General features: G+C 37.2%; 1 protein-coding gene across 1 annotated transcript; it reads right to left on the bottom strand.

Moving 5' to 3' along the window:
- Positions 1 to 834: 834 nt before the first annotated feature.
- On the bottom strand, positions 835 to 5,830 carry LOC144441036 (prostaglandin E synthase 2-like). Its single transcript, XM_078130546.1, has 5 exons — positions 5,312 to 5,830; positions 4,719 to 4,915; positions 3,858 to 4,058; positions 3,221 to 3,338; positions 835 to 2,082 (listed from the first exon to the last, which is right to left on the bottom strand). Exons 1-5 carry the CDS (start codon positions 5,828 to 5,830, stop codon positions 1,954 to 1,956), a joined length of 1,164 nt encoding a protein of 387 aa, XP_077986672.1. The 3' UTR covers positions 835 to 1,953.
- Between the last annotated feature and the right edge of the window lie 9,938 nt (positions 5,831 to 15,768).

The raw sequence follows: 15,768 nt of genomic DNA, 5'->3' as shown, positions 1-15,768 counted from the left end.
TGTATTGATTTTCAATATAATCTTCACATCCCATTGTGGATTTCATATCTCCAGGCTGGTTGTGAGGAGCTTAGATTTGCCAGTTACACCTCCACTCACAGTATAGTCAACGTTGTTATTCTAGAAGTCCTGAGATGCATGAGATGCAATTTAAAATTCACCCACAGCAACCCACACAGTCATTGACGTCATGTCTTTGTTAATTAATCACAAAATTCTAACCAATAACGCAGTCCCTCAAAAAGTTAGTGTTTATTGGGGTAGTTATGTAATGTCCAAATATGGTATATTTGTCAGCTCAGGATGCTACTTATAGTTACACCGTTTAGTCACTATAACAGTTGTAGTTCACTGATTGGATGAACAACATTTTGTGCTGATTGAGGGACTTTGACCAGATGTAGACATGGTTAAGTTAGAGACCACGTTGGCATCCAGACTATGAGGAGCTTGTCTGTTAGATAGGACAGTTGTGCCACGCTATCAGCCAACACTCGTGTGGTTAAGAAGTCTGATAGAGCTGCACAACATGACTGATCTTGCAGTCAAGTGAAGAGCCAGCTACAAATCATATCACCAATCTTGGAAAACCATATCCAGGCCACGTTTGAAGGATCTTGTGCATACATCTAAATAATGTAATTATATTTGAGTAATGTTTCCCAAAATTTTTCTTCATTCACCCAAGGAAAACACAAGTGACCTAATGTAGTAATGGGCTAGTGACATAGACAAGTCCCTGGGCTAAGTTTCATACTAACTCTTTATCTTCACATCATTGAGACTTCACAATATATAGCAACAGTACACATGTATGTTTTGTGAATGTGGTAGTTTATTGTTTGGGTATGTAACATCTTAACATTGTCTTGAACTTCAACGTCTGGTAATGTAAAATAAGACATGGTTTATTGACCATTCATAAGAAATACACGTCTGAACAAAATTGCAAATTCTACATTTTGTTATGGTCAGTAATCCTCTTGTTATCTAGAGTTGACAGATTTCAATAACTCTGTCCCTGTACAGACTCACCACATTGGTTGTTAAAGGCCCATAATTCAAGCCCAGGTTCTCATAAGTGTTATCTTATCAGTTGATCCATAAGGATTAGCAAGGATTGTTCATCATTTCTTCAGGGCCAACTTTGTCTATATTTCAACCAGACACACTGATCCTCATCCTCAGCTGTTGGGGTTGTTAAAATAGATGTATCAATTCTATTGTACTCTCACGTCTACATTCAGTTTCCAAGTGAAGACCAAAAATTCACACAAGTGGAAAACTTCATAGATCACAGGAAATGTAAGTGATTTAGATAATATAATTTATAAATACATTGTTTAACCACAAATAACTGGTATCACCAAATCTTACTACCAAATACCCATGAACATCAATAACAATATATCGGTTTTCATTTGTGATATTGTTAAAAATTTAGTTGTCTGCACATTTTTCACTGTACAATATCTCAGACCGGAGTAGACTGACCAAAATAATAACTGTAATGCTGCTTTGTTGATTGATTGACAATACACCATATTCCGGTTATGGAAGTTCTAATCATTTTGCATAAAAGGCTTTTGCCCCAGATTTGGCAAAGTGAGGGTTAGAATTTGGTCATGGCAATTAAACATATGACAATAGATAATCTTAATCATGTTGCCATGGCGACTGTCTTTTACATGGTTGACCTGAAGTGTTACAAGATTACAGGAAACACAGTGTAGTAGAATGAAATCATAAACTAAATTCAAAATGAAACTTTTTACAAAGTTCATGCACCATTTGAAATAAAAGCAGACTTCTTATTTCTCAGTTTAAATTTTGTCTGACGCAAACAAGACTTGATATCAAACCATCGGTGTTTAATCACATAGCTGGTTGATGCTTCAGCACATCACCTATGGTATATGATCCCACCTACAGCAGTTCACAACCTTCAACACATCACCTGCCCCCTTCATGTGACTGTACGGCCTTCTTTGTCTTATAATACCAGGGTTTGATGTTGGTATTCTTCATAAGATCATTGAAAGCATCAAAGCCTTCTATAGCATTCAGTACACCATACATAGCCTGGAATTAAAAACACTTGAATTAGTGATTGTAAGCAAGTCTCCTCAATCTGATTAAAATCCAGTGCAGTGAACTCTGCAATATCTTCATTTAGCTCTTAGGTTTATTGTCATTTGTTCTTTTTTTGTTCTGTGAGCGCCTGATACCTACATCTCACACAATACCATAGGTATTCTCGTACTGCATCTCATAATTGCAAGTAGCCAACAAGTATCCGTCTTACATTATAACACTCAATGTTTAAAATTGAAAAACAGATCCACCAAACAATAACGATAACATAGGTAATCTATGCCCTGTACTTGAGCTCTTGTCAAACAGAGCATTCTGAAGTACTGTACCATATGTTTCAGTGCATTATGCATTCTCATTCATTTGAGTAAATTCACTCAGCACTCTCGTTTGGCTTCAGAACACCTATAGTATTGTGTTAGATGTAGGTATCAGGTGCACACACAGAACAAAAAAAGAACACACGACAATAAACAAATAAACATAAGCAGGGCTTGAAATTAACATTTTTTCTTTGGTTGTCCTAGTGCAGTGGGCTAGTGGTAGCCAAAGAATGGTGACCACGAGTCCCATATTCCTGAACTGAAAACAGAGTTCCTCCACTGGAAATGTGTTATTAGAAATAAAATACATTCATGTCCATAAATTTTCAATCCTTTAAATTATCACATAATCAGTGGTAGCCCGAATTGTCTACCAACTGCAAATTATGGTAGTCCCAGACAAGAATTGGTAGTCTGTGGACACGGAACTACTGTTAATTTTGAGCCCTGCTAAAGAAATTGCGCCGAGTTCACTATATCAGATTTGAATCAGATTGCAAGTCTCCTCCTTTTCTGGTTCATTCAATCATAATCACAACACCACATCATAGTATTAAAGTGAGTTGAGCTATTCATATGTGAAGTAGTACGGTAATCTAATTTTAGGTTGAATACTGGACTGTAGGACAAAGTCCAAGAGTGTTGAGAGGACAGACTCAATGCAAGCACAGCAAAGGTGCTAAGCATATTTTTTGTGTAGTCAAATCACAGACCCTATGTCATGTAGGGACTATAGACTATAGACCCTACATGACATAGGGTCTATGATTTGACTACACAAAAACTAGTCAAATTAAACTTACCAAATCTGCCAAATTAGGCGCATCACCTCCCATAAAGTCTCTGTCGCGTCCAACTCCTCTCATCCACTTCTCAGCACCATCATACAGAGATTCACGTACATCATCTTTCAGATGCCATCTGAATTTAACAAAACATCAGTTTAAGGTGGAGATGCACAAAAAATCGTTATTTTGACCATTTTTGAGATTAAGTGCTCTTTTGCCATAGTAAATATTCTTCTTTCAACCAGATGTTGTTTGCCATCTCTATCAAAACTGTGTTGAATCTTTCAGTTTCTACTTCCCTATCTATTCTATTAATAATTGAGTATACTTTATGACATAAAAACAACACATCCTGTCTGCTCAGTATACTCGACAAGGTAACAGAAAAAATGTTCATTGTACTGTGATTTGAAAAAAATCTCCAACTTAAGGGAAATGCCACCTCAAAATCTGATTCTTTCCTGGTTCCATACAAGTGACTATGTGCGGGTAACTGATCCCTACAACCCTGTTGTGAATGTCAAGGAACACTGTTACAAGATTTACCTCTTTTCTGTTACCATGGTTCTGGAGCATTGATCGTTTACTTTTTTGACTTTTCTACAATGTTGCATACAAATTCAAAGCTTGAGAAACATCATGAAGTACTTACTTAATCTTGAGGTATTTGCTGACAAAGTACATGCCAGCAGCTCCCATATACTTAGCAATATACTTCTCACTTGTAGTAAACTTTCCACTTTCACTGATGTAGTCAAAAGCTTTCAGTGCTTCAGTTGGTGTTCTGTACACATTGGGTGACAAATAGTGAACAAACACAGAGTCCACCCAACGACGCCATTTCTTCTCCTCTCTGTGGAATATGGAACAAGATGACAGAGTAAGAGCTGTGTATCACTGTGGCTTTCACCAATGTGGTTTGGTGGAGGTTATGTTTTCACTTCCGTGTCTGTCTGTCTGTCTGTCTGTCTGTCTGTCTCTGTCTGTGTGTGTGTGTGTGTGTATATCTGTCTGTGGAATATGAAACAATGACAGGGTTACAGCTATTCATCATTGTTACTTCCATCAATGTGGTTGCATGGAGGTTACATTTACTTCCGTGTCTGTGTGTATGTGTGTCTGTCTGTCTGTCTGTCTGTCTGTCTGAGGAATATGGACCAAGATGCCAGGGTTAGAGCTGTGTATCATTGTTGTTACCTCTGTGATTGGGTGAAGGTTGTGATTTTATTTTTGTGTGTTTGTTTTTCCATCCGTCCATTACCAGGATATCTCAATGGATGTGAAATGATTGCCCATGTCAATACCAAATTATTTGACCTTGGCAGTGATCTGATAATGGATCTGGATTTTAGTAAAATTTTTGGAAAACCATGACATTTAAAAGAAATTTTCAACAAGTCTCACCAAGTGACTTGCTAGAAATACCTACGAAAACCATAGGTATGCTCTACTTTCACAAGAAGTGAGTTTTACTTTATTTTGCACATGCATTTCCATAAATGTCTCTACTTACTTCTTCTTGTTAATATCTCCATCTTGTGGTTTTCCAAGCATAATTTCATATCTATTGCAGTATTCTGTGGTTGTTTTGCCTTTCTCATTTTTAGATTTCATTTCAGGGAAGAAGTTAATGATGTCGTTGAGGTTCTTGTTGTCACCATGTTTATAAGAATGTAGTGCACTGACTATGACAGAGGAGTCATTGAATTGCTAGAATAAATAGGCAAATAAGTAATTATGAAATACAAATACAAATGAAAACGGTGCACCAAGAGCTACATGGGTTATACTTCCATGGTCTCAGCATGGATGCATTAGGGGATACATCCATGGTCTCAATAATAGATTCGTGGATACAGTAACAAAGAAGCCTGTTTACATCGCGATCTGTGATTTTGCTTTGCTTTTTACCAACCACTTGTAATGTTGGAATTAGAAACAGCAAACGATTAATTAAACCAATATTATAAGGCACAAATGGCAGCAGTTATATTTGTATCAGCATGCCTGTTTGTAGGTAGGAGACGTTGATATAGTAACACCAAAACAAGATGAAGCAAAAGTTACTGAGGAGAATTCGCTCATTCGTAATCCATATAATCTCACCTGTTCTTCATTAGTCTGGTCACTATTGGCAACAACGATGGGAACTTTACGATAGGAAGAAAACTTTATCTCCTTTCGACTAATGGGATTCACTTCAACGACATTATACGATAGACCATAGAAGTCCAAATATGCACGCACTTTCCGACAGAATGGACAAGTTTGATATTGATAAATTGTTAGTTTTAGCCCATCATTAAATCCGAGGCCCTCAACACGGTACACTGCTTTTTCAGCAGCTTCTTTCTCAGTCGGTGACGCCGCAAGTAGTTTGCTCTGTGTACGTCCTTGGAAGTATAACTTGAGCGACGAAAACGTGACAACTGCTGTACCGGCGATTACGGAGATACCAAAGCCGATCTTGAAAAGAGGGCCCCTAGTACGGGTTCCAGCTCTCCCTGAAGCAAATCGCTGAGGTAGGTATGTTTCATCTATCGGTGTTTTTCGTGAGAACAAATGTTTTGAAACCGATTGTCGGGTATTGACAACTGGACGTATGGACCTCACGAACGCTGCCATTTTGGGTTACCCATTTATGTAAGTGTAGTATTGCATTCTGGGAAAGAGGCAAGTGTTAAAATTAAACTGAAACAAAGTAATACATCTAAGCTAAACGTAGATGGCGCAATAACTTTGCCGTCACTGTACTGAGCCGCGTCCGAAGAATAGACCCACATACATGTACTAAACTTGTCTGTGCCTATACCTAGATCTATCGGGTATGAGTACCACGCGCCACGGCCGCCGTGTCTTTCCAGAGTGTGCGCCGTGCGGATGAAACAAATAAGGAAAATGGATGAAATTAAATTGAACATTTCAACATTATTAAAATGTTTTCTTTTTATTTGACGTGGTGCATATTTACACGGTGCATCCGACCTTGCACCCCAATGTGTTCCTTCGCTGTTGGAATTGATGTCAAAATTGTGTTCTATTATGAACATGTGTAGACACACACAGTTTCTTATTGTCGGCGTATAACTACTACATGTATAAGCCTTTATCATGTTTACAGGCGCATGGGCTGGCGTGATGTTATTCAGTATGTTGATGGTGCTAATCGAGAGATCTGATTGGTCCAAAGTAGTGATAGGAAATAGTTGGCAAGTGTCCAAGTTTTGATGATTACAAATACCGTAACCCAAATACAAAATTACTTGTCGTCTGCTCCGATCCAAATGTCGTAGTCCACAGTGATAGTGAACTCTGCGAATTGTCAGAGGAAGATTTTCTCAAGCAGACAGAGTACCAGTTTATGGGAAATAGTGAAGGAAATTTCGAAAGCAGCCGAGTAGTTGCGTATTTTCAGAACAAATCGTCGCCTTCTGAGGTCAGTGCATGCGATTCGACTGGCGTGGAAACAGGTGCGTGTCATGTCATAAAATTGAAGCAAGTGTAAGAGCTTATATTGACAGACTTACCAGTAATCAAAATAGAAACTTAACTTGACTGGGGTCCTGTCCTAGAGTAGTGGGAAATCCCCGAAACCTGAAGTGAAAGTCTAATCACATAACTCGCGTATTTACATCAACCTGCCATCATGTTCAAACATGCTGTATACTAACTGCAATACAATTGTAGCGTTTGCTGTGAGTTTGAGGGGTTTTTCGTCTGTTTTTGTGCCTTTTTACGTTCCGATATTTAACCTGAATCAAACGCTACAATTCCTGTAACGCAAACGCAAATAGACGGAAGCGATTCAGATCTGAATCGCAAAGTTGGGTGGATTTTTCTGCCAAATTACGCCTTTAATACCTGGCCAAAAAACTGACATTTCCTAACGTCAACATTAATTACGTAGCCTCCAAGACCCAAGAAATGTTCGGAGGTACCCCAATTCCGTCAAAATCGGCAAATATAGCAACGCATGAAGCATTTTCAAAAGTTGAAACGGACAGTATGCTGACATCTCGCTCACGTTTTCAACGTGGCCGTGGTCTCGCAATACAAGCGAACAAAAGAGTCTGTGTGCACTTTATTAGCCCGATATTTTTCCTAAAATGACGCTCACATGTGCGAACAGTACGTGAAAATGATACATTGTTACTGAAATATCTAATGACATAAAATGACAAATGTTTCTCAGTTTGATCGATGTACGTTCTGAGTTGCTGCACTCCTTAGTAATTTTTTGTGTGCGCGACAAGTGTTTTCTGTCAAGTAGTTGTGTCGTTGACGTACCTATACCTAGTAGGCAGTGATGTAGATAATAGCCGGTTACCTACCGGTCACAACGCCCAGCTATAGCTATAACTTATAAGTATAACCACAACAGTTTAGTTGTGGGACCGGCTTAGGAAAGTACGATATATTATATTATATTTTTTATCACAGGGGGGGGGGGGTGTATTGCGCGTAATTTTTCAATACATACATACATACATACATACATACATACATACATACATACATACATACATACATACATACATGACTGGCCATTGAACTGATTAACTTTTGCCTGAAGTCAGCACGGTTCATCCATACCGTGCAGGGTCAAAGGATGTTGAAAAGTGCGTGATGTAGACTTAGTTTTGGACTAGAGTGAACTGTGTGCACTCTTGGACAATATCAACTTTGAACTTTGACTGAAAATACTAAGACTTGGCAATGCACTGCCAAACGAACATCTTTGTTGCTGTATCTGGTTGATCGCCGTCAATTGATGAATAGTCTAACATCAGCAAAACCACATAAAAGTCAAACAGAAGTTTATATGCATCAATTAAATTGTGTAGTACTTGTAATTTATATTGCCTTTGTATGAAGTGGATACTTTGAGTTGAATACTCTGAGTTAGACTGCAATATGTCGATGTTGTAGATTTTCAATACATTGTTTTTTTGTATGAAATTGTCAAATGGTTTTGTCTGCAATTTATTCCTTCTAATACTGTCCATCAATTATTTGGGGTACAACTTTATTCGTTACTCATATGGAAATAATACAATGTGATTCCATTACCTTTGATTTGTTTAGAGATCTTCGGAATAGTTGCTGAAGTTGAATGCAGTTATTGAAGTCAAGTCAGGTCTGGTTAGGACAGGTCAGGCCAAGTCAAGTCAAGTCAGGTCAGGTCCATTCAAATCAAAGAGTCAAGTCAAGTCAAGTCAAGTCATATCAAGTCATGCCTAGTCAAGTCAAGTCAAAGCGTTCAGTCAACATCAGTCCAAGTCAAGTCACATCATGTCAAAGTCAAGTCAAGTCAAAGAGTCAAGTCATGTCAAGTCAAGATAAGTCAGAGTCAACTCAATTCAAGTCAAGTCAAAGAGTCATTGCTTGTTATTTTGTACGTTTGGTATTTTTTTTAAATGTCCATCTACATTGAAGAGTTTTTTGATAGTTTTAAAAAAAATATTTCTATTAGATTACTTTGCTTGTGTTGCCTTGCTCTAATAGTAATTGTTGTCATCAGTTTTTCAAAGCATCATAAATGCTGTTTTTCCACATATGCTATTATTCTAGTGAATGATTCTTTTGTAAATTTAAGTTCTGCTCAGAAGTGTAGAAAGTTTATATACAAGTAATGTGTAATCTATTTTGTATATATTTCCATTGTTGTGATAAAATTTAAATGAAATCTTTACTAGACAACTGTACTGCTTATTTGATGTATTGTAAAATTTTCTATACGTTTGATATGTGTACTTATTTCCAATGCCATGAGTTTAAACTACAGTATTCTATATTGTCAAGTCAAGTAAGTCCATGTCAGGTCAGGTCAAGTCAAGTCAATTCATGTGTCACATTTTTTATTGCTAGCTATTTTGTATATGTTTGATATTTGTACTTATTTCCATCCCCATGAGTTTGAACTGCAGTATTCTAAATTGTCAAGTCAAGTAAGTACAGGTCAGGTCAAGTCGTGTGTCAAATGAGTTAATTCAGCATATTGATCATTACTAGCAATTTGGCCATGTTTGATATTTGTACTTATTTCCAACTACTTGAGTTTGGACAACAGCATTCTAAATTTTCAAGTCAAGTCAAGTCAAGTCAAACATCAAGTCAAGTCAAGTCAAGTCAATTCAAACATCAAGTGATGTCAAGTCAAGTCAGGTCAAGTTAAAGAGTCAAGTCAAGCCATGTCATATCAAGTCAAGTCAAGTCAAGTCAAGTTAAAGAGTCAAGTCAAGCCATGTCATGTCAAGTCAAGTCATGGCAAATAGTCAAGTCAAGTCATGTCAAGTCAAGTCAAACATCAAGTCAAGTCAAGTCAAACATCAAGTCATGTCAAGTCAAGTCAAGTCAAGTTAAAGAGTCAAGTCAAGCCATGTCATGTCAAGTCAAGTCATGGCAAATAGTCAAGTCAAGTCATGTCAAGTCAAGTCAAGTCAAGTCATGTCAAGTCAAAATTCAAGTCAAGTCAAGTCAAGTCATGTCAAGACAGGTCAGGTCAGGTCACGTCAAGACAGGTCAGGTCAAGTCAGGTCAAGTCAAGTCAGGTCAGGTCAAGTCAAGTCATGTCAAAAGACAAGTCAAGTCAAGTCAAGTCAAAAGACAAGTCAAGTCAAGACAAGTCAAGTCATGTCAAGTAAAAAAAACCAAGTCAAGTCAAAAGTCAAGTCAAGTCAAAAGACAAGTCAAGTCAAAAGTCAAGTCAAGTCAAATCAAAAGTTAAGTCATGTCAAGTCAAGACAAGTCAAGTCAAGTCAAGTCAAAAGTCAAGTCAGGTCATGACATGTCATGTCATGTCATGTCAAGTCAAGTCAAAGAATCAAGCCAAGTCAAGTCAAGTCATGTCATGTCAAGTCAAAGAATCAAGTCAAGTCAAAAGTCAAGTCAAATAGTCAAGTCAAGTCAAAAGTCAAGTCAAGTCAAAAGTCAAGTCAAAGAGTCAAGTCAGGTCAAGTCAAGTCAAGTCAAAAGTCAAGTCAAGTCAAGTCAAAAGTCAAGTCATGTCATGTCATGTCAAGTCAAGTCAACTCAAAGAGTCAAGTCAAGTCAAAGAATCAAGTCAAGTCAAATCAAGTCAAAAGTCAAGTCAAGTCAAAAGTCGTCATGCCAAGTCAAGTCAAGTCAAGTCAAGTCATGTCATGTCATGTCATGTCATGTCATGTCAAGTCAAAGAGTCAAGTCAAGTCAAAAGTCGTCATGTCAAGTCAAGTCAAGTCAAGTCAAGTCATGTCAAGTCAGGTCAGGTCAAGTCAAGTCAAGTCAAGTCAAGTCAAGTCAAGTCAAGTCAAAAGTCAAGTTAAGTTAAGTCAAGTCAAATAGTCAAGTCATCATTTTTATTGCTAGCTATTTTGTATATGTTTGATATATGTACTTATTTCCTATGCCTTGAGTTTGAACTGCAGTATTCTAAATTGTCAAATCCATGTCAGGTCAATTCGTGTATCAAATGAATTAATTCAGCATATTGCTCATTACTAGCAATTTGTACATGTTTGATATTTGTACTTATTTCCAACTACATGAGTTTAAACAATAGTATTCTAAATTGTCAAGTCAAGTCAGGTCATCAAGGGAAAGAGTCAAGTCAAGTCAAGTCAAGTCAAAGAGTTAAGTCAAAAGTCAAGTCATGTCATGTCATGTCATGTCATGTCAAGTCAAGTCAAAGAGTCAAGTCAAGTCAAAGAATCAAGTCAAGTCAAGTCAAGTCATGTCATGTCAAGTCAAAGAATCAAGTCAAGTCAAAAGTCAAGTCAAGTCAAAAGTCAAGTCAAAGAGTCAAGTCAGGTCAAGTCAAGTCAAGTCAAGTCAAGTCAAAAGTCAAGTCAAGTTAAAAGTCAAGTCAAGTCAAGTCAAAAGTCAAGTCATGTCATGTCATGTCATGTCAAGTCAACTCAAAGAGTCAAGTCAAATCAAAGAATCAAGTCAAGTCAAATCAAGTCAAAAGTCAAGTCAAGTCAAAAGTCGTCATGCCAAGTCAAGACAGGTCAGGTCATGTCATGTCATGTCATGTCATGTCAAGTCAAAGAGTCAAGTCAAGTCAAAAGTCGTCATGTCAAGTCAAGTCAAGTCAGGTCAAGTCACATCACATCACGTCAGGTCAAGTCAAGTCAAGTCAAGTCAAGTCAAGTCAAAAGTCAAGTCAAGTCAAAAGTTAAGTCATGTCAAGTCAAGTCAAGACAAGTCAAGTCAAGTCAAGTCAAGTCAAGTCAAGTCAAAAGTCAAGTCAGGTCATGACATGTCATGTCATGTCAAGTCAAGTCAAAGAATCAAGTCAAGTCAAGTCAAGTCATGTCATGTCAAGTCAAAGAATCAAGTCAAGTCAAAAGTCAAGTCAAGTCAAAAGTCAAGTCAAATAGTCAAGTCAAGTCAAGTCAAAAGTCAAGTCAAATAGTCAAGTCAGGTCAAGTCAAGTCAAAGAATCAAGTCAAGTCAAGTCAAGTCAAGTCAAAAGTCAAGTCAAGTCAAAAGTCGTCATGCCAAGTCAAGTCAAGTCATGTCATGTCATGTCATGTCATGTCATGTCATGTCAAGTCAAAGAGTCAAGTCAAGTCAAAAGTCGTCATGTCAAGTCAGGTCAGGTCAAGTCAAGTCAAGTCAAGTCAAGTCAAGTCAAGTCAAGTCAAAAGTCAAGTTAAGTTAAGTCAAGTCAAATAGTCAAGTCATCATTTTTATTGCTAGCTATTTTGTATATGTTTGATATATGTACTTATTTCCTATGCTTTGAGTTTGAACTGCAGTATTCTAAATTGTCAAATCCATGTCAGGTCAATTCGTGTATCAAATGAATTAATTCTGCATATTGCTCATTACTAGCAATTTGTACATGTTTGATATTTGTACTTATTTCCAACTACATGAATTTAAACAATAGTATTCTAAATTGTCAAGTCAAGTCAGGCCATCAAGGGAAAGAGTCAAGTCAAGTCAAGTCAAGTCAAAGAGTTAAGTCAAAAGTCAAGTCATGTCATGTCATGTCATGTCATGTCATGTCAAGTCAAGTCAAAGAGTCAAGTCAAGTCAAAGAATCAAGTCAAGTCAAGTCAAGTCATGTCATGTCAAGTCAAAGAATCAAGTCAAGTCAAAAGTCAAGTCAAGTCAAAGAGTCAAGTCAGGTCAAGTCAAGTCAAGTCAAAAGTCAAGTCAAGTCAAAAGTCAAGTCAAGTCAAGTCAAGTCAAAAGTCAAGTCATGTCATGTCATGTCATGTCATGTCAAGTCATCTCAAAGAGTCAAGTCAAGTCAAAGAATCAAGTCAAGTCAAGTCAAGTCAAAAGTCAAGTCAAAGAGTCAAGTCAGGTCAAGTCAAGTCAAGTCAAGTCAAGTCAAAAGTCAAGTCAAGTTAAAAGTCAAGTCAAGTCAAGTCAAAAGTCAAGTCATGTCATGTCATGTCATGTCAAGTCAACTCAAAGAGTCAAGTCAAATCAAAGAATCAAGTCAAGTCAAATCAAGTCAAAAGTCAAGTCAAGTCAAAAGTCGTCATGCCAAGTCAAGTCATGTCATGTCATGTCATGTCATGTCATGTCATGTCAAGTCAAAGAGTCAAGTCAAGTCAAAAGTCGTCATGTCAAGTCAAGTCAAGTCAGGTCAAGTCACATCACATCACGTCAGGTCAAGTCAAGTCAAGTCAAGTCAAGTCAAGTCAAAAGTCAAGTCAAGTCAAAAGTTAAGTCATGTCAAGTCAAGTCAAGACAAGTCAAGTCAAGTCAAGTCAAGTCAAGTCAAGTCAAAAGTCAAGTCAGGTCATGACATGTCATGTCATGTCAAGTCAAGTCAAAGAATCAAGTCAAGTCAAGTCAAGTCATGTCATGTCAAGTCAAAGAATCAAGTCAAGTCAAAAGTCAAGTCAAGTCAAAAGTCAAGTCAAATAGTCAAGTCAAGTCAAGTCAAAAGTCAAGTCAAATAGTCAAGTCAGGTCAAGTCAAGTCAAAGAATCAAGTCAAGTCAAGTCAAGTCAAAAGTCAAGTCAAGTCAAAAGTCGTCATGCCAAGTCAAGTCAAGTCAAGTCATGTCATGTCATGTCATGTCATGTCATGTCATGTCAAGTCAAAGAGTCAAGTCAAGTCAAAAGTCGTCATGTCAAGTCAAGTCAAGTCAAGTCAAGTCAAGTCAAGTCAAGTCAAAAGTCAAGTTAAGTTAAGTCAAGTCAAATAGTCAAGTCATCATTTTTATTGCTAGCTATTTTGTATATGTTTGATATATGTACTTATTTCCTATGCTTTGAGTTTGAACTGCAGTATTCTAAATTGTCAAATCCATGTCAGGTCAATTCGTGTATCAAATGAATTAATTCTGCATATTGCTCATTACTAGCAATTTGTACATGTTTGATATTTGTACTTATTTCCAACTACATGAATTTAAACAATAGTATTCTAAATTGTCAAGTCAAGTCAGGCCATCAAGGGAAAGAGTCAAGTCAAGTCAAGTCAAGTCAAAGAGTTAAGTCAAAAGTCAAGTCATGTCATGTCATGTCATGTCATGTCATGTCAAGTCAAGTCAAAGAGTCAAGTCAAGTCAAGTCATGTCATGTCAAGTCAAAGAATCAAGTCAAGTCAAAAGTCAAGTCAAGTCAAAGAGTCAAGTCAGGTCAAGTCAAGTCAAGTCAAAAGTCAAGTCAAGTCAAAAGTCAAGTCAAGTCAAGTCAAAAGTCAAGTCATGTCATGTCATGTCATGTCATGTCAAGTCATCTCAAAGAGTCAAGTCAAGTCAAAGAATCAAGTCAAGTCAAATCAAGTCAAAAGTCAAGTCAAGTCAAAAGTCGTCATGCCAAGTCAAGTCAAGTCAAGTCATGTCATGTCATGTCATGTCATGTCATGTCAAGTCAAAGAGTCAAGTCAAGTCAAAAGTCGTCATGTCAAGTCAAGTCAAGTCAAGTCGAGTCAAGTCATGTCAAGTCAGGTCAAGTCAAGTCAAGTCAAGTCAAGTCAAGTCAAGTCAAGTCAAAAGTCAAGTTAAGTTAAGTCAAGTCAAATAGTCAAGTCATCATTTTTATTGCTAGCTATTTTGTATATGTTTGATATGTGTACTTATTTCCAATGCCTTGAGTTTGAACTGCAGTATTCTAAATTGTCAAATCCATGTCAGGTCAATTCGTGTCAAGTCATGTCAAGTCATGTCAAGTCAAGTCAAAGAGTCAAGTCAAGTCAGGTCAAGTCACATCACATCACGTCAGGTCAAGTCAAGTCCAGTCAAGTCAAGTCAAGTCAAAAGTCAAGTCAAGTCAAGTCAAAAGTCAAGTCAAGTCAGGTCAAATCAAGTCGAGTCAAGTCAAAAGACAAGCCAAGTCAAGTCAAGACAAGTCAAGTCAAGTCATGTCAAGTCAAAAAACAAGTCAAGTCAAGTCAAAAGTTAAGTCATGTCAAGTCAAGTCAAGACAAGTCAAGTCAAGTCAAGTCAAAAGTCAAGTCAGGTCAAGTCATGTCATGTCAAGTCAAGTCAAGTCAAGTCAAGTCAAGACAGGACAGGTCAGGTCAAGTCAAGACAAGTCAAGTCAAGTCAAGACAAGTCAAAGAGTCAAGTTAGGTCAAGTCACGTCACGTCAAGTCAAGTCATGTAATCTTATGTAATTTCATGTCAAATCAATTCATGTGTCAAATGTTTTATTTTGCTAGCTATTTTGTATATGTTTGATATGTGTACTTATTTCCTATGCCATGAGTTTGAACTGCAGTATTCTAAATTGTCAAATCCATGTCAGGTCAATTCGTGTATCAAATGAGTTAATTCAGCATATTGATCATTACTAGCAATTTGTACATGTTTGATATTTGTACTTATTTCCAACTACATGAATTTAAACAATAGTATTCTAAATTGTCAAGTCAAGTCAAGTCATGTCAAGTCATGTCATGTCAAGTCAAAGAGTCAAGTCAAGTCAGGTCAAGTCACATCACATCACGTCAGGTCAAGTCAAGTCAAGTCAAGTCAAGTCAAGTCAAGTCAAGTCAAAAGTCAAGTCAAGTCAAGTCAAAAGTCAAGTCAAGTCAGGTCAAATCAAGTCGAGTCAAGTCAAAAGACAAGCCAAGTCAAGTCAAGACAAGTCAAGTCAAGTCATGTCAAGTCAAAAAACAAGTCAAGTCAAGTCAAGTCAAAAATCAATTCAAGTCAAGTCAAAAGTTAAGTCATGTCAAGTCAAGTCAAGACAAGTCAAGTCAAGTCAAGTCAAAAGTCAAGTCAGGTCAAGTCATGTCATGTCAAGTCAAGTCAAAAGTCAAGTCAAGACAGGACAGGTCAGGTCAAGTCAAGACAAGTCAAGTCAAGTCAAGACAAGTCAAAGAGTCAAGTTAGGTCAAGTCACGTCACGTCAAGTCAAGTCATGTAATCTTATGTAATTTCATGTCAAATCAATTCATGTGTCAAATGTTTTATTTTGCTAGCTATTTTGTATATGTTTGATATGTGTACTTATTTCCTATGCCATGAGTTTGAACTGCAGTATTCTAAATTGTCAAATCCATGTCAGGTCAATTCGTGTATCAAATGAATTAATTCAGCATATTGCTCATTACTAGCAATTTGTACATGTTTGATATTTAATTGTACTTATTTCCAACTACATGAG

Source organism: Glandiceps talaboti, chromosome 10 (genome assembly GCF_964340395.1).
Source record: "Glandiceps talaboti chromosome 10, keGlaTala1.1, whole genome shotgun sequence".
Classification (NCBI taxonomy): Eukaryota; Metazoa; Hemichordata; class Enteropneusta; family Spengelidae; genus Glandiceps; species Glandiceps talaboti.
The sequence above is the reverse complement of the archived record's forward strand: the minus strand, read 5'-3'. Positions and strand labels throughout refer to the sequence as shown.